Source organism: Notolabrus celidotus, chromosome 18 (genome assembly GCF_009762535.1).
Source record: "Notolabrus celidotus isolate fNotCel1 chromosome 18, fNotCel1.pri, whole genome shotgun sequence".
NCBI classification, from domain to species: domain Eukaryota; kingdom Metazoa; phylum Chordata; class Actinopteri; order Labriformes; family Labridae; genus Notolabrus; species Notolabrus celidotus.
Window position 1 is genome coordinate 10,892,844 of NC_048289.1, and position 26,406 is coordinate 10,919,249.

At 40.6% G+C, this 26,406-nt stretch overlaps 1 protein-coding gene across 6 annotated transcripts in view; it reads left to right on the top strand.

Annotated features, from left to right (window-relative positions):
- The window catches only part of arhgap17a (Rho GTPase activating protein 17a), a 43,978-nt gene continuing 17,572 nt past the window's right edge, over positions 1-26,406 (top strand). For 3 of the 6 annotated variants that reach the window (XM_034707712.1, XM_034707714.1, XM_034707715.1), the window contains exons 1-8: positions 1-591; positions 14,693-14,732; positions 22,084-22,188; positions 22,368-22,400; positions 22,847-22,923; positions 24,558-24,669; positions 24,944-25,020; positions 25,282-25,399. In XM_034707712.1, coding sequence (XP_034563603.1) covers positions 539-591; positions 14,693-14,732; positions 22,084-22,188; positions 22,368-22,400; positions 22,847-22,923; positions 24,558-24,669; positions 24,944-25,020; positions 25,282-25,399 — 615 coding nt within the window. In that variant the 5' untranslated portion in view covers positions 1-538. The remainder of the gene's footprint in view (positions 592-14,692; positions 14,733-22,083; positions 22,189-22,367; positions 22,401-22,846; positions 22,924-24,557; positions 24,670-24,943; positions 25,021-25,281; positions 25,400-26,406) is intronic. The other 3 variants (XM_034707713.1, XM_034707717.1, XM_034707716.1) reach the window with 2 other exon arrangements.

Genomic DNA, 26,406 nt, shown 5'->3' on the forward strand with positions numbered 1-26,406 from the left:
CCCTCTATCTCTCTCTCTCTCTCTCTCTCTCTCTCTTGGTGCTGGTTAGCAGAGAGCAGAGGTGGTGGTGATCCTCCTCCTGCTGCTGCTCACTCAGCTCCCAGCTCTCTCCTCTGCCCTGGGAAAAAAGCGGCCGTCGGATTATCCAGCTCGGTAACGTTAGCTCACCAGCTAACGGGTCAAGACAGCGACCGAGAGGAGCCATGCAAAGCCGCAAGAGCCAGTGAAAGTTGGTCACGGCTGACTTTGGGACTTTAATGTGCGGAAATATAAAAAAGAGGAGGTTCGCGGATCATGCCGTCGCCCCCAACGGGAACTTTTCTCTAGGAGTTCCACTTGGGAAAGGCTAGCTCAGGGGCTAGCGAGGCTACAAACTCTTTTTAATTGGCTTTGGGCTCAATGGCTCTCGCTTGTTTTGCCCTGTCATAGCGACAGCTTGGGAAATTAAAACGGGGAGAGGCCCCAGTGAACTTCATGACAAGCCAAAGCTCGGTTTTGAAGCTTAACTTCGGAAGGTTAGACTGGCAAAGGACCGAAAATGAAGAAGCAGTTCAACCGGATGAAACAGCTCGCCAATCAAACAGTTGGCAGGCAAGTATCGAAGTTAGCTCTGTTTACTCATTTCAAGCAAACTCACTTTATTCTGCTCTTTCTGACATGCTTTCTAATGACATGTTTCGATTTTAATAGCCCTTTAACATCTAATACGCTTTGGTATCCAGCAGCTGTGACAATGAATTGTTAAAAAAGATGACCTGATTATAACAACAAATCTAATCAGTAGCCTTTGTTGACAAGAACAGTCTCAAACTGATGAATAATCTGCCTTCATTGTCTGACAGCCAGGATTAGGGACATATTACTCCAGGTAAGAACTGTTTGGATGGGGTCTGAACTCAAACATTTTTAATGTAAACCTTAATATTCTTTAATAGTGCACCAGGTTAGAAGGTTCTTTGTACAACCAACTGCATTATTTTGCAGATAACCTCTTCCATATTAGAATAAAAAATGGTAGTATAACTAAGATGCCTCAAATCAAAATGTATCGCATCGTATCTTGTCATGTCATATCGTATCGTATCGTATTGTATCGTATAGTATTGTATCATATCCAGTCGTATTGTAGTATATCATATCGTGTCATATCGTGTTACATCCTATTGTATTGTGTTGTACCCAATCGCATCGTATTGTATCCAATCGTATCGTATCCAATCGTATCCAACAAATCTAATCAGTAGCCTCTATGCCTTCATTGTCTGACAGCCAGGATTAGGGACACATTACTCTTGGTAAGAACTGGTTGGATTGGGTTCAATACTCAATGCTCTCTTTGGGTCTCTGGATGCATTTACGCTGCACTCTGAACTCAACCAGATGTCCATTAAAAAAGCCTGAATCAGCCATCATCAAGGTGTTACTACCACAAACAGAAGAGTGGAGCACAATGATGGTGCACATTTTTTTGAAAGTTGAAGTCAGTATACAGGGGTGGCAACAGCAACCGATTGTAGTCCTGACTTGTGCAATACATTATCACTGTCACAAAAGATTGAAATTGTAATTTAGCCACACTCTAAAGAGATTTCCCTTCAACTTCAACACCTGGCATTACTATTTAAAGACCTTACTTTACTCAGTAGCACATATTGTTGGCTATGTATCAGTTATCATATCTCATCAAACTCAATAGTATCTCATTGCACTGTACCCTACCGTATCATATCATATTGTGAGTTACATTGCGATCCCCTGCCCCTACTTGTCCAATAACAAGCTTTAAAAATCACAAGTTAAACTAGGAAACGTGTGGAAAAGTACACTGAGGCATATAGCCAAGCAAAGGAGCATACACATTTTTTGAAGGCAGCATGGATATAGGATATTTTCCCATGATTTCCACTGATACCCTAAAGCCTTTTGCAAGAGCTCTCTTTGTATGCATAGCTGCAGAAGAGTATAAAGAATTCAGAAGTATCTGATGTATGAATTTGTACAGACATGTCAGGGTTTAATGTGGCAGTACCCTCATGATCTGCAAAAGAAATGCTAGGTTTCCAAAAAGGAAAATTAAGATGTGTGAAATATTGTAAGGCTTACAAAAGTGAGGCTTTAATGCTGATATCAGCTCATGGCAAGATGTGTCTGGTTTGTCCCGCCTCTATTCAACTAAATACAGACATCCAGAAAAAACAGAGGATTCAGTGCAACAAGACTAATCTGTTTTAGATGACCTGTTATACTTTTTCAACCAACATTAAGGCTCACACTGTTGCTAATATAATGGCATATTCCAAATTCGTAAAACACCACTCAATTCCTATCAGGGGTTAAACTTATAACATAACAGATGAATGGATGCGTAAAGATGGATGACTATCTTGCTCTCCTCTTGTCAATCCTCATTCTCTTCCTCTTTACTTCCTCAATACTTGAAAACAGGCTGAAATGTCTTCTCTGTTAGGTAAGCGTTTCCCCCTCCGGAAAAGTGTCTGGACAATGAAAAAGTGTTTAGCCTTGTTAATTGGTGCCACTGTGCTGCTGTGGGATGACACACAGGATCCCTGTGTAATCAGATATCTCAAGAAGCTATAGCAGAGAATTGGCTTTGTTTACAAGGAAGGGTGAGATGTGTCAGAATATTTTCTTTATGGGAGATTGGCTCTTGATGTTTGGCATTTAGTGTGTTTATTTGTAAGTTGTTAACTAGTGCGTCAGTGGTAGTCAACAGTGTTTGGCACTTCAGGCCAAGAGAGGTTGCACCCAGTACAGGAAAGTGACAGATGAAGCCTCCGACAGGCTGAAAACACAACATGTCATCTTTTAATAAGCAAAGAAAGCACTACCAGAAAAGTAGAGTTGTCCACTGTTACAATCATCTCACACTTAAAGCTAGGGTTGGTAGTCACGGAAAACTAATATGAATTTGAATGTAGCATTTCCTCAGGACTCTGTCTAATCCCTCCCCTCAGAGCTCCTCCAAAACAACGCCCCCACTCACATGCACGAGCGCCGCTGATTCACGACCATATGATTGTGACTGATTCAAAACCGGTCCTCAGCACATCGTTTGTGTTTTGCACTACGTCAACTCATGTCTCACTCAACAGAAAGAAAACACCAAAACATTATCACAGTGAAAGTTAAAAACACAAACAAACATAAAATGTACGCACAGGAGGCGGGCAGAACTGAAGGACAGGATTTGATTGGTTTCATAAATTGGATCCTGATGACAGGTATGGGTTGGTGTTTTCCCAGGTTTACTCCGACTGTAGATAGCATATTTTTTCGCTCTTTTTTTAAGAACACATTTTGTATTGATTGCCATCGGGACATAAAGATAATTTTAACCAGTATAACAAAAAGTGTATCTAAATCTGACTACCAACCCCAGCTTTGGTTGAATTTGAGTTGTATATTCATAAGAGTAAGTCTAAATAGTTTAAGCTAAAATTGTACTTTCCTGTCTTCCAATGATAACCATGCTTTCTGCCAGTCCAGTCTATCCAAAAAATACAAAGAAATTCACACTAGGAGTATCTTAATAGAGATGGAGGCCTGGGGGCCCCTGTTAGCTCAGTTGGTAGAGTCGTTGCCCAATTTACAGAGGCTACAGTTGCACTGCTTTTAGGATTGATTAACGATCCCAGCATGATTTGGTACATGTCATTCCCCTCCCTCTCCCCATGTTTCTTGTCTCTCTCAAACTGTCCCATTAAATAATGAAGAAGAAACCCCCCCTCCCAAAAAAAACTTTAAAAAATGTGTCACATTTTGTCAGGCGGTATTGTGTGATAGTTAGCTTGATTAAAAAATGATGGGCTACTAGCAAAGATGCTAATAACTGAAGCCATGTTACAGTTTTCTTTGTTTTTGCCATAATTTGTGTTACTCATTGAGGGAAAGAAGAGTTCTTGTTCACCATTTTTTGTGCTCTTTGGTTCAACTTGTATGTCCCCACTTAGACAGAAACATCCACCTCTTCAATACATTGCTTTGCAGCGTAAGGGCCTGTGTCCACTAGGGATGGGTATGAATATCAAGTACTCTGGTACTCGCCATTGACCCCATTATTCAAGTAGCATATTGTTACTCACGCACCTGCCAACATAACTTGAACTCATAAAGCGTTACATGTGTGACCATGTGCTTTTTGTTTTCGCCTAACTGAATGCACTAGGTAGGAAAATAATAAAAATATAAATGTATGACTTCTCCGACCATGGCATCAGCTTTAGTACACACCGAGTCAGATTTCAGCAAAAAGAACTGTTTTACGGCAGCTACGGCAACTCTCCAGAAACATATTATTCCACTGAAAGCAAAAGCACAACAAATACAGAACCGTATGCGACACCTGCGACATGTCAATTATAAAAGTGATGTCTGGAAGTACTTCGAAAAAACAATGAAGTTAATGTGCATGCAAGATGTGAGGCGTTAAACTTGCATACCATAGAAATACTAGTTTGATGCTTAACCACATGCGCTTAAAGCACGAGGAGAAAAGAGCGGAGACAGTTAACAGGCAGTCTCGCATCACATCTTTTGCTCGCCCTGTTAGCACACGTTGTTTTGATGAAACCAGAGCGGAGAAGATTAACCTGCTAATAACCAAAATGGTAACTGGAGCTATGCTCCCATTAAGTTTTGTTGGAGGAGAAGGCTTCAAAGAGCTGATCGTGTTTGTCGAGCCGGAGTACAATCTACCATCACGGAGAACAACAACTACGAGAGTGGTTACTCAAGTAGTTGTTCATTAGGTAATTTGAGTAATCAAGTACAAGGATTACTGTAAATTCCCATCCCTAGTGTCCACTTATAGCTGTTCTTGCTCTTGCAGAGTCCACAGCCTCAATATCAGTGCTTTTCACCAGCCCTTACTGTTATAATGTTACGAAGGTTGCCCCCTGGTACTTCAGCTCCCCTTAGTAGAGACCATGTTTTAAATTGCTCTTTATTCCCTGTATGTGCTTTTATTTAACAGGGTTTGGCTAAGAAAATGTGAAAACAAATTATAGAAATTGTGTCATAGCATTAACAACAGCTCACATGCACCCTCAAAAAAACGAGTATGGTTAGTTTGTCCTCCGCCATTGCTGTTGACAAAGTTGATATCAGAAGTCCTGTCTCTTCCTGATATTGATTGGTCAGTGATGGAGGAGTGACATTGACGAGCTTGGCGGTGTTCCAAAGGTTGAACTATTTTCAGCTGAGAGTGCTGTGAGCACTACGACAATAAACAAGCTGACTTCAAGGTCATTTTGCCCTAGGATGCTGAGCACTGAAAATACTGAACTGTATTGGTTTTGTAAAGAAAACAGGGGCTGTCAGTGCAAAAAATGCTGTGAGTGGACACGGGTCCTAAATTGATCGTGTGCTCTAGTCCCAATTTCACATGTCAGGAAAAAACCTCAGAACATCAATTTGTTGATGCTTTTTTTGCTATGTGATTAGCTGTTTTGTCTCTTACATACGAGTAAAATATCAAAGTATGTCAGCTTTAAGGATGTAAGTATTATCTCAGACCCCTACAGAGACCCTTGTACCCCAAACTGTACCATGAATCATCTGTTTTCATATTATAGAGTACTTGTTGATTTGACCAAAACAGCTTTAGTTGAAAATAAAAAAACATCTGAGGTAAACAGACAAATTTGGAGGAACTTTTCACACACAAACAGGAAAACAGTTGGCAGAGATGTGCCAAACACCAGTCTGTCCAGTGTTTATTTAATGGCAACACTATCAGCAGAGTCCAAATAGAGACTGTGCCCTAATAATGTTCCTGCAGGCCAGCAGAAACAGGGCAGCTGGAATACTCATACGATCCTCAGTGGCAGTAAATTAGAAGTGGAGAGAGTATGATGCAGAAAGCAGACATTCGCATGCGTTCCCAGAGTGGTTACTTTCTCTTTGTATGCACATGTACAGTTAACCTCTAATGCATTAATATGCATACCCCTCTGAATGTCTGATCTCTCAGCATGAGGATAACTGCACTCAGTCCTTCAAGTTTATGCCTCCTCATGCATCCGCGTCTGCACAGATCTGCGTGTGCAAAAAGGCCCTCTGCGCTGCCCCCTGGGTTCCTGTGATTGTGCAAGGGCAGAACACTGTGTCCAGCAAGCAGCCGCTCTGAGGAAATCTCTCCTTCTTCTCCTACAAACAGGAAACTGCCTCCCAGAGACGTGCTAGTGCTTTCTAGAAAGCAGTAGATGAAGAGAGAGAGAGAGAGAGAGAGAGAGAGAGAGAGAGAGGAGAGAGAGAGAGAGGAGAGAGAGAGAGAGAGAGAGAGAGAGAGAGAGAGAGAGAGAGAGAGAGAGAGAGAGAGAGAGAGAGAGAGAGAGAGAGAGGAGAGAGAGAGAGAGAGAGGAGAGAGAGAGAGAGAGAGACTACGTGATTCATGTCAGGGAAACAGAATGTCGCTGTTTATAGAAGATATTTTCAGTGTGTTATCGTTGCACTCTGTAACCTTATGCATGAATGTTTGCTTCAGGTTGATGTGGTCAGTTACACCTTTTAAAGGAGTTCATGTTTGAACAGAGTGTCATTTAACTCCAATCTGAACAAAGATAACCCAACACTAATGTTGCACAGATACAGAGTGACGTCCACATCTTGCATTTTACAGAAGGCGTTTCAGAGTTGACACACTCTGTTTTGCTTGAGATAATGACATCACCTCTGACTGTCTGGAAATCAGTTTGAGATAAATCTGTCAGTGGCTGAGGAAGGCGTTTGATAAGTTTTGGGTCACATGGCAGTTCATTCACGAATAACAAGGGGGGTTAAAGATTACAAGCGAGTGAAGAAGGAAGCCCTGAGTCTTTTAAATCTGACCTCAGCTTACTCAGTGATTTCAGCCAAAAGCTCTTGGCAGAAGTTGCTCTGCTAGTTGGTGCTCTATGGTGGAGCCAGCCTGCCTCACCTAAGATAAAGATCGCTTCTGCAACAGTGGAAAATAATGTAATTGTTTTTATTAAATATAGTCCAGCACAGAGTAGAGGGCGACACATTCACAGACATTTGGCTTATCAGATGAAGCCAGAAGGAGCTTTGTAAGCTAAGGCTGTGTAATTATGACCACAATGACATTTTAGGATTATCAATATGATAAAATCTTTGCATCAAAGTAAAACTTAGAGTAGGGTTTGCTACCTGAATTCAGAGCTCCTATTTAACTTAATTGTTAAGCTAAAATATATTTCCCAGTTACGCCAAGCCATTATCACCCACAGTATTAATGGGACATAATCTTTGGTGTATTGGACAGTGATTGACTTGGTGATTTCAGTCTGTCTTTGAGAGCTGGGAGAATGAGCTATTCACTGTTCTGTATGTCCGACATAACTCTGTGCAAGGACGTTGAGTAGTGACGTTATTCTTCCTGACCTTCATACACTCATCATACCGCACTTTGTGTTGTTCTTTCAGGTGGTTGAAATGTTGGCTGTGTTGCTACCTAACGCAGACTCTTCGCATGGCTCTGCACATTAAATTTACAACGTAGATGTAATTTATGTCCATGTTTTACATATCTACAACACAGTGTAGTCGCCAAACAAATACATGGGGTGCAACATCATCAACGTCTGATCAGTAAACAATACAGCGAGTGAGGGAATGCTTGTACATCACCAAAAGTCCAGCACAATATTTATGATGCTTTTAAGGAAGGACATTACATGCAGTCTAAAGCAACCTCATCAAATAAGTGTTCACAGTTTTACAGAACAGCCTGCATGAGAGTGTTTGAAATTAGGCTTATTTTGATGTTTGTTGGTCATCATGAAATACAAAGAACATTTATATTTATGCTTTGGGGTCCATTTTTAATGTAAACCTTCTTATTCTTTAACAATGCACCAGGTTAGAAGGTTCTTTGTACAACTAACAGCATTATTTCGCAGATAACCTCTTTCATGTTGGAATAGAAATTGATATTGTAACTGAGATGCCTCAAATCAAAATGTATCATATCACATCGTATCTTGTCATGTCGTATTGTATTGTATCGTATTGTATCATATCCAATCGTATTGTATCATATAATATCATGTCGTGTCGTATCTTGTTGCATCATATTGTATCCAATCGTGTCGTATCGTACGCAATCGTATTGTCAGTTGCAATCAAGGGGCAACCTCCGGTCTCAAACTATGAAGCCCATGCGGAAGTGTTACAAACTGCAATTCATCGAGAATCCGCTTGAGACTGGCTGCAGAAACACTGGAAACCACATACACACCAATACCAAAAAGACTATCTTTGCAGCATTAATAAACATGTTTACAGCCTGGTTCAAAAAACGGCTTGGCTCTACGTAACTAATTTTTCTATCGGCACACACTGTAAGGAGGGGTACATTTTTTTCTAACGCGACGGTTCAGAATATATTTAGATTACGAGTTTTTGCCCAAATAAGCAGATGACTGACTTGACTCCCAAACGGGAACACATAGCTGTTGGCTATGAGGCTCAAACTCCACCTCTTTACGTCACACTCTGCCTGGTTGAGTTCCGCATTTCAAATATGGCTGCCGCCGTCAAATGGCTTCAAAACAGCGCTAAGGAACAGATGGGTGACGTCACGGATACTACGTCCATTATTTATACAGTCTATGATCGTATCGTATTGTTTCATACCGTATTGTATCGTATTGTAACGTATCGTATCGTATCGTACCATGACGTAACGTCGGTGGCAATACCTAGCCCTACAATCAACCATACTATTTTAATCGTGGGAAAGCCACAATTTTCATCGCAATTAATATTCGGTTAATTGTGCAGCAGAGTTGTCTTCAACTCCTACATCTGGTTTCCTCAACAAACTTTGTAAAAAAAAAATCAACTTTTATTATTATATTATTAGAACAATTATTTAATCAGCAAGATAAGCACATCAATGTCACTCATATCTTTCTGGTAATTGTGAAGCCTGTGCCAGTTAGCTTAGCATGAAAACTGGAAACAAAGAGATATAGCTAACCAGATCTGCCCAATGCTTTGTCCGAGTAGAGAAAAGCAGAGACAAACAGCTGATCTTCCTCCCCCTGTCACCCGTTTAATTGGGAAACCCAGATATAACACACATTGCATTCATGTAATTGCCTCATCATTGTGATTTTTTTGTGAGTTGGTATTGTAGTTGTTTTGTCAAACCAGAGTAACGACGATCAATGAATCAATTCACGTGACATTGAAACTCTTCACTGACTGATGTTTTAAAATACTGGGGTGAATCAATCAATACTCAACCCCCAGAAGTGACCAAATGTTTACAGTTTTCATCAGCGCTTCTCTCCCCTCCCTGTTTATCATTCACTGTAAATATAAGCATTACATAATCCTCACTGAGGTCTCAACTTTCAACAACTATCATCTTACTGGCCAGTGTCCTGTTATGCAATCTAATGTAAACCTATTGTATGTGCCGGTCCTTGTTTCACCCGAGAGGGAGTCATGTTGTAAAGACACTTCCCCAAAAGGGATCAGCTTAATGTCACTGTTGAATTAAAAGGAGAGGTGACTCTGGGCGTTTCCCCGTGTCTCATCAGGCCAGTGCCCTAAGGACAAAGAGGTGTGTCGCCCGGGATCTTTTGTGAGACTGCTAGTGGTCCACTCAGCATTATCTCTGAGGAAATGTTTGACGATTATGCTGTTGAAGTCATATTTTGTTTACTTAAAAATAATGACAGGAAGGAAGACAGAAATGTAGCATGTGCATGGCCAAAATTGGGATTTTATGTCACTTCTAATAACTAATGTTGGACTTTTAAAGGATTTATTTTTACGATTGCAGAGCTGAAATGATACTTGAGTTAAGATAAACATTTACTGGCAGCCTTTTTTAAATAATTGATGAGTCATTTGAGTTGTGTAGCTAAAGTAAAAGAGCTTCTCCAGTGTGAGAATTTTCTGCTTTTTACTGTCTTTAATAGAGGTGTGAAAAAATATTGATACTGCAATATATTGGGATACTTTCACCTCTGATATTATATTGATATTTCAACTCTTTATCGATTTAAAAAAAAATAAAAAATCATATTTTAGCCGAGTTGGAACTAAAATACGACTTCAGTATTTCAAAAACAATAAACTGGAAAAGTTGTTTTCAATCAAATAGTTTTGACTTAATTTGTCCTTTCAAATTTGAGTAATATTGTGTGATTTACATATACACCATCTCTATTTGTTTCTAAGTTAACTGTAGAATAACGCAATATATCACAATATTGTAATATCATGATATATCGTGACACTATTGAATCATGACCTAATTATCGTGATGCGTATCGTATCGTGAGGTTCTTGCTAATACTCACCCCTAGTCTTTAATGGCAATAAACTGCTGTCAGCAAAACAACTTTATAATGACACCTTGGGATGTTTTTAGGATATAATGACTGATTTATTTTATTTTTTTTATTTTTTCTTAGGGGGGGCATTTAAACCTTTATTAAGAGTGGATAGGACAGTGGACAGAGCAGGAAACTGGGAGAGAGAGTGAGGGATGACATGTGGGAGAGGGACTGCAGGTTGGAAGTGAACCTGGGCTGCTAAATTTGAGCCCATGGTGGCCTTTTTTAACACTATTTTCTACTTTTTTTCGTGTAAAGGAAGCGATTTTGTTGTATATGTATGGTTGCTTTAACCTTAGAATACAAATACAGAAGGAAAGCAAGCACCTTTCTTCGTTGTAATGCTAATCTTCTTACAAGCACTATTAAAACTGTATAATGTCCGTGTATTTTATAACCTCTATCTTCTGCTCACTCTCGCTCAGGTCTAATGTTAACTCAACAGCACATTATCAGCTACATAAGCGGGGTCGTCTGGGCTGAGTCACTCAATTATTCCCGGGCTCCTTTCATCCGAGTCCAGTATCCATTACCTTCTGCCTTAAGCTGCCAACTGTTGCAGACCCTCCCCGCTCCTCAGCCCCGCTGATTGTGTTGAGTGGCTGCTAACAGCCGCTCTATTGTGCTTACCCGTGCAGTATTCACTTACTCCCCTTCCACTTTGATTGTAAATCGCTATGGTAACCATTCTGACCCAGCAGCCACGGTTTGCGCGGCCAGGACCTCTCTTGTTGTTAAGGAGTCACATGCGGCGCACAGTGACACACTTTCTCCAAAAGAGCTGCAGCCTCAGTGAGGCGCGGTGGGGTCAGCTCTTTTTTTCACTGCGGGTCAGCTGATGCCAGCTAAACAATTGTTGTTTTGTTTTGTTGTTGTTTGTCCTCTGACCAGGCGGCTCACAGCCTATTTTTTACTGCAATGACACAGGGCTTTTTTAACACAGTCTGCACGAGTGTTACTATAACAAGAGCTTCTGATATAAGTGTAGGTCATGTGTGAAAGTGTTGTGATCATATGATTACAGGGCTGTATTCGGGAGGGTCATGCAACCAGTGTCACCAGGCTTTGTTACTCACATTAACATCAGTATGCACAGCACATATGCAAACTTTGAGTGCATCAACTTAACTACTTATTCACAAAGGGAAAATATAACCTTCTATATGATGGTTTGTTACTCCTTGCCATTGACAGGACCACATAAAGAGCTCCTCATGTAAACTACAGCAGAACACAGATGCCATATTGTGGCTTAATGATGAAACTCTGTGTGTTTGCATGTAACTAGCTGAAAGGCTTGTATGCAGGTTTTTGTGGCCCCTCACTCTGCACGTGTGACCTCACCAGCTTGACATTGGCTCTCCTCTACAGAAACTCTTTCCATTCATCTCCAGCTCCTGCATTATTCTGCTTTGGCGCTCTGTGAACTCTTTCAATCCCCCCCCCCCCCCCCCCCCCCCCCAAAAAAAAATCTTTCCTTTAAACCCCCAAACAGTCATCCCTTCTCTGTCAGACTCTTTCTGTGTGTCTGCCTCTGTTGTAATTGAAAGCAGCTGTGATGAGGTTACTATAGTTCATACTGAGTCCTTTTTGGAGGGAGGCCCGAGCTTCATTTGGAGCTCTGGCTTCCCAAAATGAAGGCAGGCGACTGTCTACAGGTTGTTCCAGTTGGAGGGCTCCACTTGGAAAAGTTTACACACTACTTGGACACAACAATACAAGCACAGTCTTCTTTCTGCATTACAGGGAAGAGACAGTAGAGTCACGTGACAGTGAAGGATGTGAGAGAAAGGGGGATGGAGGCTTATGACTGGACGCCTGCCCATAAGCTCTGCTTCCTTTCTAGTGAAATGAAACTAACATTAGGGAGCTCAGATATCACGCTTCCCACTCTACTGACAATCATATTTATAGAAAATTGCTGTATAAAGTGACTTTCTTAGTACTTGTGAATTTCATTTTCTTTTTCCCCTTTATTTGAGAGATAACTTGACAAGTAACACAACAGACGAATAAGGTAACAGACACAAATGGTCATACAGTAATGGTTACAATAATGTATGGACCATGTAAGGGAGTGGAAACAATCTTTGCATTGATGAAAAAGTAAGAAGTAGTGAAATCTGTTAATGTTGAGCGTAAAGGATACAAGGATCATAAGAGATATCGAGAGAGAGGGGGAAGAAAAAATGAAAATCAATAATGAGCAGAAACAATTATATGTAAGATAGACAGAAAATAATAAAAAAGAGGGGGGCAAACGAACCCTAAAGTATTTATCATGATGACAGTAGTGGATACTAATACTATTTGCTCACGCAGTCTCTCACAAAGTGTTGTACCTCTTCCCATTCTATTTCCAATAGACTCAGCCTCTTTTTAATGCCCTTTTTCTACCCATTAATGTTACTAACCTACTTCAAATTAACCCAATTAGTCAGGAGATGTTCCTCCAAGTGTGTTTTTTTAGCTTTACACAATTTATTTAGCGTTTTTTGTTGTCAGCATCCCAACTTTTTTGAAAAATGTTGCTGGCAACACATTTAAAACGAGCATCTATTTTTCATAAAGCAACAGTCTCAGCACTTGAAATGTTGTCTTTGCAATATTTTGAACTACAGATTGACTTTAACTGATTTGCAAACTATCAAATTTAGCTTTTATCAACATTTTACACAGCATCCAAACTTTTCAGAGTGAGGGTTGTAAAATACATAGTGATATAATACTTATCATTATATATATATATCATTTCACATATAGGGGACAAAAACAGGCCCAAATAGGAGTTATGTTTTAAGAGTGTAATAGTGCTTATCCACATCAATATGGAATATTGCAGCATTACTATCATGTATACAGCGAAGAGTTGTGAGGCCAGCACAACCAGAGAGCCCAGTTAGAAAAAGGAGGAGCAGGGCCATTGTTAAATAATAATAAAGTTATTTCATTTTATTTATCTTGATCATAAACCTTAAAACTGTAACATAATTGCTTTTATTCTTCCTATCATTTTGCTTCTAAATCTGTAGAAATTGAGATGTTTGAGTACAAAGTGCTTTAGTTGACATTTTGTTATGTCATCATTTTTTGGGCCCAGAAAACAACACAACACTTCCAAATTTACACTAGAACAACTATATCTAGCTTTAGTCACAATCAATCATCATAAGGTCTAACTACTGTCCATTGCTGCTAGACATTAAATATACCAAACAGGAAATACTCGGGGAAAAGAGCACTCCCATTTGATTGGTCAGTGCATTGGCAGTTACCCTGAGTTCAAGTATTACATTCTGTTAGTAAAAGCTGGTGCATGGTTTTCATGGCCTCTTACACATTGCAATTATGCAACAGCGCCATAATGAAGTCCTCTGTCATAACACCTTTATAGTGATACACATCAACAGCATTGTGTTGGTGTTCAAGTGTGTGATTTCACATTGTAACACAGGTTTGCGGAAGCACAAAGTCCCCACTACCTGCCTCTCTAGACCCATATTCATAATTGTTGTACCTGGATTTATTTGCGTCCTTATATCAAATCTGCACCTCAAAATAAACTGATCAGGAGTATGCATCTATCCATTACACAATCTTGACATTGCTTCATTTTGCTAAAGTTTGTCTCATAGTTGCAAAGTCACTGTAGCATTTATCTCCACCAACTGACCCAGCTCGCACCCCTAACCACTCGTCCCAGAAGCCTACAGCCTGAGTGAAGGTGTCAATAAGCAGCATGAGCTGACTCCGTGTTTCCCAGCCTTCTCCCTTTAAGTGAATCTAATCTGTCTGACCTCCCTGAGTCCAACTATTAGTTTACTATTAATAGGCTCAGGCAGAGCAGGGCTGTGTGGCTGCACGACACCATGAGACTGGCTAGCTGTGGCCGAGGGAAATCAGAAGTTGTTGAGCTGACAAATGAGGCCTTCAGATGGACATGCACTCTCTCATCAAGCTTTATTGAGTATCTGCATTTACAATGTTTACTCTAAGATACAATTCAAGCTAACTCAATAAATGCACAGAGGTATCCATGCAGCTGCAGAGCCTCTTGCTTGGATACCAGCCCCGTTAGTGGCTTGTAGTGCCATGGAAACAAACTAAAGAGACCCAACCTCATTGAAAAATTCCATCTGATGCAAGAGGTTCAATTCCTGATGCTTATTCCTTTCTGCAGCTGAGTGTGGAATCCAGTCTTTCAGGAGTGATGTCATTAGTCAAAAAGATATTTTCAGTGGGAAATACAGCCCCTGATCTGCTAATGCTGTCCCTGAGAGCTAATCTATACTCTCTCTGTTGTCTTTTGTCACCCACAGAGCGGAGAAGACAGAAGTCCTCAGCGATGACCTCCTACAGGTAAATGATTAATCCCTCTGCAGGGCTGTGAACAGCTCTCCACACTGGAATGGCTGCATCTGTCAGGCAGTGGCTGAGGTCACATGAACCAGGTCTTTTGTCTTCTGATTAAAATCCTGTTGTTGCTCAAGTATTTTTACACTGCTTCGATTGTAAGCTAAAAGGGAAGTCTTTAATCTTGCTCTTAATCTTGGTTAAAACAATAGTGTATGTGTGTTAAGCAGCTTTTTTAAATGTCAATGCGTCATCTAAATAAGCGGAACAGTTGTGCGTAATTATGCAACATGATGGTGTGTGCTAAATCCTCTGATGTGAAATTTAGAAACAGTGTGCACATAATTCAATTGAAATTATATAGTAAACAAAAATAGACGATGTGAGGTTTTTTTAGTCACTGTCACATTACAGTATCTTTTGTGTACAGCTTCAGTCCCCTTGAACTCAAAGAAAGCACATCTTTACACGCAGCATAATGACCCATAAAACTGCTCTAACGAGACAATTCAAGGCTACAGCAGGTAATTAAACATTTCAGCCTGTCCACTATGCTGGTGGATGGGTTAATCATTGTTAAAGCCTGGTTTAGTTTTTAGTCAGATTGAAACCTTGTGCCGTGTCGTCCTCTGTTGCACATGACTGGATTGTTTTCCTTAGAAATAATCTGCAGCTTCGCATTACATTGATTTCCTGCTTTGGTACTGAGTCATACAAAAGTAATATAACCCATATTTGTCACATGAAGGCCTTTTTTAGAGTCTGTTCTCAATAGGGCTGCAACCCAAAATGATTTTCTCACTCTGTAGATCATTAGTGGTCTGAGTAGTGTTGACCAATCATGAATCAGTAGGCTTTGGTGTATGCTGTGAAAACAGTTAGTTTGGTGAGAAAAAACAGGCGGGATGCAACTTGCTATAATGATTTTGGTTCTCATTAGTAGGTTTTAGTCATTGCTATGAACAGATATCTGCTACAAGTGCAGCTTTCAATCTTCTCAAGATCAAAATGTCAACTTGAGTGACAAATATTCTTTACAATATGTCACATCGACCAATCAGTGATGACTTCTAGCCTTCCTAAACTGCATCAGAGACAATGGACTCAATCCCCATTCAACAAACAGGCACAGTTAAATTTTTTTTCTCCCCTCCACTTGATGGGAGAAGAAACTTCTTGTTTGTTGTTCTGTTTACAAGTCTGCATTATGATGTTGATATTTTGCAAATGTAGGACCCTTAATTCCAAGAAAATTGTTCTCCTTTTTGTTTTTTTCTGCTGAAGTAAGCTCGAATAAATCCTCTGTGTAACTTTCTGTTAACAGTGAAACTGAGACTCACTAGAAACAGATGTACTACTGGCACTTTTCCATTGGATGTAACAAAACTTGAATTTATAGGTTGATTTGAACACATGGTCACTTATCAAGTTGCTGATCAGAATGCAAACAATAAAACTCACAGGAAAAACAGACTTCACTGGAAGTCGTTTATTACTAGTTGCTGGCTATGCAATACAGAGAAGTTAGCCGTCATTCCTAGAGACATATATTATCGTCGGATGATATCTGATAAGTTCTGAGATGGTTATCTCCTTAAATCAGTTAACTAAGTAGTCTATAAATTACAAATAAATGTGACAATAATGCATCACAAGTTTCTAGAATCCAAAGCAAAGTCTTCAATTTTCGACTTTGCCTACAATCCTTGTCAGAACAAAGACTCTTTGGATATAAAACGTGACAAAGAAAAGCAGAAAATCTTCACATTTTGGAAGTTAAGATTAAAGAAAGATTTAAATTGCCCTTTAAAAAGTGACTTAGTTGGTTGCCAATAATTAGGACAATCTGTCTGTTCTAATTATCTGACTAAACATTGCAGCTTTCGTTTTTGGAACCCGCCATACTTCTGCATTGGCTTGTTTTTATATGAAAGCCTGACAGACTCGTATCAGACACAGAACAAACACTAAAGCACGACACAGAGTATAATGTTTTGATTTCTTTACTCACTTAGAAAGGAAAGACTCTCATTGAAGTTTAAGGAGCAGCTGGACTTTTTGCTGAAAAATATGAACATCTTCCTGCCAACCAAACAGCAGCTGATATCATTTATTAGATCCTCCTCTCTGGTCAAGTGTTCTTCATCAGTGGGTTCAGCTGGTGTACAATTTAAGACCTGTAAACTCATGGGGCTTTTGCTGACACATTGTTTATAAGCCATTACATTAAGAGCTCAAAAAGCTGCACGCAGATTAGTGTGGGTGTAAATGCGTCTACATTCAAAGTATGTGTGTGTAGCTCTGTGTGTGTGTGTGCGTGTGAGAGCTGCTGATGCATGGATTTCCCTGGAGAAACTCTTCATCCTCTGAGGCCGTCTAAGGCAGACAGCAGGTGGGGCTGCAAGATTCTGGCTGCTCAGCAAAGACATTCCAGTGATGAGGATTGCCTTTGTGTTTGAAGGGGATGTGTCAGAGACGTGAAAACAAACTCAGCTGGCTTTGCGCTCTCTTTGAGAGACGCCGAGACCAAAACGTCTGACACCCTCTCATTCCTATTATTCCTTTCTCCCGACCTTCTTTTGAAGCAGGTACATAAACAAACATAACCTTCCTGTCTCTCAGGAATTATGAACATTTTATGGGCAAAAATATATTTGAGCAACAGCTACAACATACGTGTTAGATAAAGAGTTAGCATGAGCAAACATTTGCCACTTATTTGTGCTTGAGGTAGTCTTTGCTGAGGAGAGGATGTCCTATCATGTTAAACAATTGACCTTCACTCCTAATCAAAGACTCGATTGTTCTGCCCTCTCTCTGGAAATCAGCTGTTAGAACTCTGTGGGCTCTGGTTATCAATGCACAGGGACATTTCTGTCTGATATAGTAGGAGGAAGTTAGAGATAGAGAGATTTCTGTTTTTCAGTTTCTACTTAATGCAGTTGGAAAGACAGTTCTGTGCCACCTTTAAGTCAGTACCAGCACACACTTGGCAAATATTTGTCCAAAAATGTCACAATGGGCAGAAGATGTGTGACAGGTAAAAATGGGTCCAGTGTTTTCTCTGATGACTGAAGGGCCAAAGAATCATTCCACCATTCTCTCTCTCTCACTCTCTCTCTCACCGGCCACTTGCAGCCAAGTGGTTTTTCAGGAGTTGCAGGTTATCAGACATGAGGAGCAGAGAGCAATGAGTGCTCACCTAAATCAATACTCTGCTCCTTCCGTGTGATAACCTGTAGTGCCCGACCAACACTCTGCTGCAGGTGATCAGAGAGAGAGACAGAGGAAGAGGTCCTTCATCACCTCCCTTCTGTTGATGCATTGATTGAAGTTCAGCATCTAATGTTTTATCAAAGTTAGATTCAAGTGGTTGCTGCCGATGTGAAGCTGCACTACGCTCATAAAGAAATGCTAAATCATTGACAAGCTGACTTGATTGAGAAGCAAGCACTCTTTAGCTGTTAGCGAAGAGGCTAAAGGCCTGCTCCTTTACCTCACACTAACTCGACAGACATTAGGGCTGTTTTCAAAACCGCACTCTATACTAGCAGTACGTACTGATTTGGCCAAAATTCAGTATGTAGTATGTAGTATGTGAACAAGAGCAAAATCTACAGTCTACCAAAACTCCCCGGATTTCGTACTGATTTGGGAAAATTTCACAGTATGCATCGGACCAGTGTGCCTCACGTACTGTGTCCCACAATGCACAGCGCTTGTTCCGCTTTTTCTTTCCTCTTTTCCAGTTTCTCTATCAGCTTGGCCGTTGTTTACTTCCGCATTCCGAAACCGGAAATTCAGTGACATCTGGCCCAGTGTACTGCAGAACAGATCGAACAGAACAGTCATACTACACACTAAATTCAAACGCAGTATATAGTAGGCAGTACCTACTGCCTACTACATTAGTAGGTACTATGTAGCAGGCCGTTTCGAAAACAGCCTAGGTTGAGTTAGTATTTCCAATATGGCACCTGCAGACGATTGGCTCCAAAACAGCGCTTCAGAAACAGACGGGTGATGTCACAGATAATATGTCCATTTATGGTACAGTCTATGGTAATAAAAAATTAGGAAATCTGTCTGTGTGGTGTGTGTGAACTTAAAAGAATGTACAGCGTCGGTCTATGGGAAACACTAAGGCTGTTTTTTAGGTACTGCCTACTACATACTGCGTTTGAATTTAGTATGTAGTATGACTGTTCTGTTTGATCTGTTCTGCAGTACGCTGGGCCAGACGTCACTGAATTTCCTTTCCAGTTTCGGAAAGCGGAAGTATAAAACGACCATCTGATAGCGAAACTGCTTCTTTAGCATCACTAATGATTTAAAAAGTTAGGAAGTGGTTTATATGTAATTTAATAATTTTAACAGCACCTACAAACTGAGTTCTCCCCTTAAAAAAAAGGAGAAAAAAGAAAAAGCAGAACGAGCACTGTGCATTGTGGGAAACAGTACGTGAGGCAGACTGGTACGATGCATACTGTGAAATTTTCCGGAATCAGTACGACATCCATGGAGTTTTGGTATACTGCAGATTTTGCTTTTGTTCACATAATACTTGGACATAATTTTGGCCAAATCAGTAGGTACTGCTAGTATAGTAGGCGGTTTCGAAAACATCCTCAGTCTATGCTCAAATGTATGAGCTCAAGGTCATACATCCTGGTCTGCAAAGGGGCAGGTCAGTGCTGAAACCCACGTGACACATATGTAGGAAATTACCCCCAGTGCAACATCTCTCCTCTGAGCATTCTGTGAACTAAACACCTCTCTGTCATCAACCAGCAGCTCTCTTCATTTGATCTCATGTAGATATAAAGTGTGAGCTTGGTATTCTTAGCCCCTTCTTATCTCTGCAGCTCCTTATTTTAATACAGACCTTTAAGATGCCAAAGAGTGTCAGCATTCTTATGCCAGCTGTCCATTCTTTGCTACTCCTCTACTTAGCTGCCCATCATTTACATAGCAACCTCAAAATACGCCTACAGTACCAGTATGCCTGCATGCACACACCCTTGTAGTTGTGTTTAAAGCTGAGGGAATTTTATGAGGTAGCAACCAGCTGTCTTAAACACCTCTGTCACATTTCCCCGAGGCTAACAAAGACGAGCTTGTTTGCCATTGTTGGCTCCCTGCCTAATTCCCCCTTAATGCGTCATATTAGGTTATTTTTGTTCATTTTAGACATGTCCAGACATGTTCACATCCTTTCTCTAAGGAACCGATAAACAAACACTGGCACCTACACAGACATCCTCTCTGACTGTATGTCCTGCTCAGTACTGGGATTCCCTGCTCCATGATGCGTCATCATGGGATTGACCATATGTTGACCTCATCACAGAGCCGGAAAAACGCTCCCACATTCCTGCGTTGTTGTCCTCTCAACTCCGAGGTCCCTCCACTCCTTCACATTATTTGTTTTCGGACTGTATTGTGTCGAGCCTCTCACCCCATTCTGTTACAATTAAAGGAAAAGGAACACTCCCAGTGCCATGGAACCCAAACATTTCCAATACACCCACTCAAAAACATTGAACCAGGAGGGGAATCCCTGACTTGTTTCATGCAAGGCTCTGGCTGAGTCTGAGAAGCGTTCCCAAGCCCGTAGAAGCAAAGCGTTCGTACGTCTGAGTGTGCGTTTGATAGGTTTGTATTTGACCCAGCTGTTTGGGGAATGCCGGGGGCCACCACGGGTCGGGGATGACGTAAGAGCGAGAGAGCAGAGGGAGGGAGCACAGAGGCGGATATCTGCTGTGGAATTCCTGAGTTCCGACTCTGTTCTGTTTTTGGAACACAATTGTCTGGTATTTGGTTGATCCTCCCTCTGTATTCATCTGCCTCCATTTCTGCGCCTTTTACCCCCCAGACCTCTGTGTTCCCAGTTATATTTGGCACATTGTTGTCCCAGCTCATGAGTAGATGTTTATCTCTGTCAGACACGCTCAGACCAAGACTCCCACTTTTTCTCATAATCTTTAAAAACACAGAAGAAGACACACCTTTACGGTCACACGATCTGCTGTTGACTTTCTCACAAGTGCTGCCAACTTAAACCAGTTTTTTTTGCATCATCAACTTATAACTCGGCCTTGAACTGTAACTTGCAATCATCAGCTCTATTCATGCCGCGGTGACAGCCAGCCCAAAGTTGACACTGTCAGTCGCAGTGAGGCACCTGGCCTGACAAAGACAGTGAGTAGTCATCCTGCAGAGCTTCAGTCGCTCTCTGTGCCTCCCTCCCATCAATGACAGTATTATATGTTGTCAGGCTTAAAGCACAGAGTGGATCTGTGTAGTTGGTCCAGCAGACAGGAGAAAGCCTGTGCAATCAAAAAGCCGAAGAACCCCCTCACTTTACGGTCACAGACCAGCGCCCGTTGCTGTGGCGACACTTCCGATGAGTCATGTGTTTGAAAGATAACATTCCAGCGTTGAACTGAAATGACGGGGCTCATCAATCACATGTGAACTCTGACCCCTCGACTCTCTCAGGGCAGCTTCACATCAAATCTCTGCGTGCGACTGGAACCCATCAACCATCGACGCTGAAGACAGTGTGTTGTGTTTCTCAAGAGGGATGAGATATGGCGTTAATGAGGTTAAGTTCACGCAGTGTTTGTTATGACCAAGGGTTGCAGCCATGTGCACTTGAACTGGAACATGACGGCCCCCTGAAGTCCAAATTGTCAGGTTTACCAAAACGAAAGTCAATTTATTTCATTTTCAAGAAAGCCGCGTCTATTCGACTCAACTTTATTTATATAGCACCTTTCATACAAACAAGCACGCAGCCCTAAGTGCTTCACAGAATAACAGAGAGACAGAAAACAACAGAAATGGGTCAAATAATAAAATACATAATCATGAAAAATACTTAGAAATAAAATAAAATCAATACATTAAATCAATTAAATAAGTAAGGCAAGAAAGCAAATTTAAAAAATATGTTAAAGTTAAAAAGATCAGATTAATAGAAGAAATAAATGGATAACTAAATAGAAATTAATACATTTTGTTGAAAATGATTATAATAATGCAGTCCAGGGCTAAAAATAAAATACTGCAAATTAAAAGCCAGATTAAAAAAGGTATGACTTAAATTTATTTTTAAAAACACCAAGAGAGCTCGCCATTTTGTCATCCATATGCAGATATTCACACAGTTTAGGGGCACAAAACAGAAAGCTCTCTACTACAACAACTACTTTAACAAAATCAAATAGTCATCTTGTTCACTGCTTGAATAAATGTCCTGCACCCTGCTCTGTCATGACTGATGCTGACATATTGTACGTAAATACAAGATGTTTGCATAAAGCTTGTTCCTGCATGTCTTGTGTATTCACAGATTGAACGGCGCATGGAGTTGGTGCGCGTGGTTTCCCACAACACCCACAAGCGGATGGTGTCCTGTCTACAGGGACACATCGGAGCAGAGGCAGAGAAGAGACATGTGAGACACTAATCTTCTTACAATAGAACAATAAGAAACAAAATAACCAGCTTTTATGTTACTTAACTTTTGGTTTCACTCCGTACACATAGCTTCTATTGTTTTGATTCAAAGTATCCACAGTAGGCCGACAGTCCATGATTTTTCTTTTGTGTTTCCACCCAAAAAATGCACCACAGTCTGTACCACGCCTCTATACAGGAAACGGTCAGGTAAAAACACTGATTATTTACTCTGACTCTCTGGTTCTAAACACCACCTGCTCCATTTCCCATTCAGACATCTGTCATTTTTATTCACTCTGCATGACACTTTGCCTTTGGGATTCTCTGGTAAAAACAGGAAGCTGAACTCTCAAGAATGTTTTGTTCAAATATAAACTGTACCACAGTGAAAATAAACTCCAGGGGTGTCATTTGATAGATGTCTCACTTCCCTAGTTTGCATCTTTAATCCTATTCAACATCTGTATTTTCCCTCCTTTTCTCAGAAAGCTCTCTTCCTCTTCCTGAATTTACTTCTCTATGGAAAGTCTTTGATGAATTTTTCATTTCCCTACAAATACTGAAGCTACTGTAAAGAAATGAGTGCTGTCTGTGCATCAGTTTGAGCCTCTGAGTGTAAGTCTGATCGATGCATCGTCATCCTCTTTCCACAGAAAAAGCTTCCTCTGACTTTGCTGTCTCAGGCGATGGTGGAGGGCGGAAACCAGTTGGGAGAGGACTCCTTAATAGGGTGAGTTCTGGTTTTGATCGACAGGCTCCAAAACCAATCGCTCCTCTTTAGCAGCCATCTCTAGTGGAGCAGATGCACCCCAGAGAGCGTGAAATATGAGGCCGTGCATCCAGGACAAGCAATCTGCCTGGTTTCGTTTTCTGTAGACAGGACTTTCAGATGTATCCTTTATGTGAGCCACAGATCATTTCTTGTGACTAAAAGACACGCAAAGTTTGTGGTTTACGACGTAGAAAGTGAAAGAGTGCTGTCGTGTCTGTCTGGGGAACAGTGAGGAAGGGAAAGCGCAGTCAGGTGGTAGGTTGGTAAATGTGACGCAATCAACTTTTTCAACTTCAACTGTATTGCTCTCATAAAAAGCTGAGGGGTTTCCCTGTGGACTTAAAGCCTTTACAATGGGGTTTTATTTTTACCATGAAGCAGAAATGTGTAAAGGCTTACAACCCCTTTTGTTATTTCCAGATAAGACTCCTCTTCAGGCTTGTATTGTTAGACCCCTTAGTTTAAAAAAATCTGCACTAATGCAAACCTCATATCTCCATAATATAGCATTAAAGATACCTCATATCTCTAAAAACGACAGCTTAAAATAAACCTCATATCTCGAAAACGACAGCTCTAAAGAAACCTAATATTTCAAAAAACTACAACTTAAAGAAACCCCATATCTCCAAAACGACAGCTCTAAAGAAACCTCATATCTCCAAAATCTACGACTTAAAGAAACCTCATATCTCCAAAATCTACTCTTAAAGAAACCTCATATCTCCAAAAACTACAACTTAAAGAAACCTCATATCTCCAAAATCTACACCTTAAAGAAACCTCATATCTCCAAAATCTACGACTTAGAGAAACCTCATATCTCCAAAACTAGAGCTCTAAAGAAACCTCATATCCCCAAAACGACTGCTCTAAGGAAACCTCCTATCTCCAAAACTACAGCTCTAAAGAAACCTCATATATCCAAAACGACAGCTCAAAAGAAACCCCATATCTTCAAAACTACAGATTTTCAGGAAATTTTAAAAACTGTGTTTTTTAAATAATAAATCACTGAATGGGATTCAGTCAATCTAAAATATGGAGTTAAAAGGTTTTGTTAAAGCTTATGTTTTTAGTGTTTACATTATGAAGTGGAAAGAGAGTAATAGATGTAAGCAGAGCCTTATAAAGCTGCCATCTTTTTTTTTTATTCCCTTTGCTTCTGAATTTTTTGTTCTTTGAGGTCAAAGAAGACATATTCTTAGTCAACTTTACCTTTCTGCAGGGCCTGCAGCAGCTTTGTATCTATTTTCTATTTAATGATCAGAACATGTCCCAGATAAAGATCTCCAAGCTGAGGGCTCTTAAATGCTTAATCCAAAACCTGTTTTTTTGGTTTGAGTCTAACCTTGACCAGGCCGCTGTGTGCTTCTGGTTTTTGGCAACTTGAACTTATAACATTACAATAACCTCATTAGGATTACAGTTACTAGAAAAAGAGCTGGAGCCTTTGCTTTTATAGGATAATGATTTATCAGCAAGATTTATGGATGTAGAAGACCTCACATCCCCGACCCAGTAGTGCTTCTGTTTTTATAATGACGCATAGATGTGATTTTACACCCCTCTCTCTTTGTGCTGACTCACAGGAAGATGATGGAAGTGTGTGGGGATGCAGAAAACCGTCTGGCCTCAGAGCTGATGCAACATGAGCTGCAGATCGAGAAAGACGTTCTTGATCCTCTCAGTCAGCTAGCAGAGGTAGGAAACCTCACACCCTGTAGTCACTAACAGTAACTAAACAGTAGTTAAATATTTATAAAGGGAAATAATAAGAGGAAATGCTCCAAGAGTTTTCCCAGTACAAACAGTTGGTGTTTCTCTTAATTTTGTTATGGAAAATGTAAACTAGAGGAAAAGTCTTTGTTATCTGAGGAAAAGAATAATCACAGTAATGTGTCAGGTTTCCAGCTCTATGTCATTCTTTTTATCAGCCTCATTCAACTCTTGTGTGTCTTGGATGTCATTTTTGCAGGTGGACATTCCCAACATCCTGAAGCAGAGGAAACAGCTGGCCAAGTTAGTGCTGGACTACGATTCTGCCAGAGCAAGGTTTGTCCATCTGCAGCTCACTCTCTCAAAGTGTTGTGTTTAATGCTGCATCAGGTGATGCATCCAAACTATAAACCTAAACGATGCTGATAAGTACCGTTTTTTATGAAAAGCAAACACACCCCTCCTGACCAAGGCTGCCCAGTATTATGGTGCTTCTTCACAGTCATCCTGCATTTGCCCCCATCTACTTTGATGTCTTTTTTTTTTACTGAATATTACTTGAAATGTTTTTATTTTCCTTTGTCTGTTTGAACTCAGATGGTTGCAGGCAACCAAGTCAATAATCTCAGGAACAAACACACATGCACTGACGGCGAAGGCAGACCTACTCAAGGAGGAGATGGATGAGGCCACGAACAAAGTGGAGCTTTGCAAGGTAAATGGCATTGTGTACTCATCATATGGTAACTGTTGCAGTCATGCAACTGTTAATTACTGTCAATGTTACGTTGTAGCTCTGTCTGACAGAAAGAAACAGTGAATGTCATAATATGCAGATGACACACTTTTAAAGCTCCTGTAAGGAGTTTCTGGCTTATCAAAAAGTAGATTGATTAAATTAGTACTGATGCCTCTATACAAGCTACAAATCAAACCAGAACATCACTATAATTATTTTTATGAAGTTATTTCAATGTCTGAAACTGCTGGTGAGAGTGTAGGTGCTAGTTGTAGTTTTAAACTGCATGTTGCAGAAGCAGCCTTTTTTTCTCCACATTTTCATGGAGCATAGATTAAAACTAAGTCATACCTTTGTCTGTTAAAATAATACAAGGTGAGTTTAAAGAAATAATCAAAAAATGTTAGCATGTATGCGATAAAATCAGTGAAGAGATAACGGGTACTATTTTGTCCACGGGGGGGGGGGCAAATCAGGACAAAAGTTCCTCACAGAAACTTTTAGCATATATTAATGTTCATATAGCATATATTAAGGCTTCATAATCTATACTGCAGCCAGTCAGTAGGGGAAGCTCTATGTGTTTTAGCTTCAATTTTGTGAAGCTGACATGTGGACAAGCCTTTTAAACAGTCTCTTGTTGTCACAGTGTGTTTGATGGTGAATGGTGTGTTGGCTGAAGGTTATTTATGTGTTAAAGCAAGAGGAAATAAACCTCACCAGGCATTAAAACCGGGAAAAGGAAGGACACAACCGGTCTTCTAAAGACCCTCGGGCCCTCTGACCCAGTTCCCTGATGCACAAATGACCGAAAATGCCGAGTCAGCTTGCAGCGTGAGTGTGTGTGTGCGCGTGTGTGTGCGCAATGCATCCACTAAACTGAATCACTGCTGGTGAGTTTTAGTGTGCGGCGGCTGCCTGATGTGTCAGGATTTTCAGTTCAGGAAGCGCGGAGCCCTTGTGTTTCCCCTTCACAGGTTCTC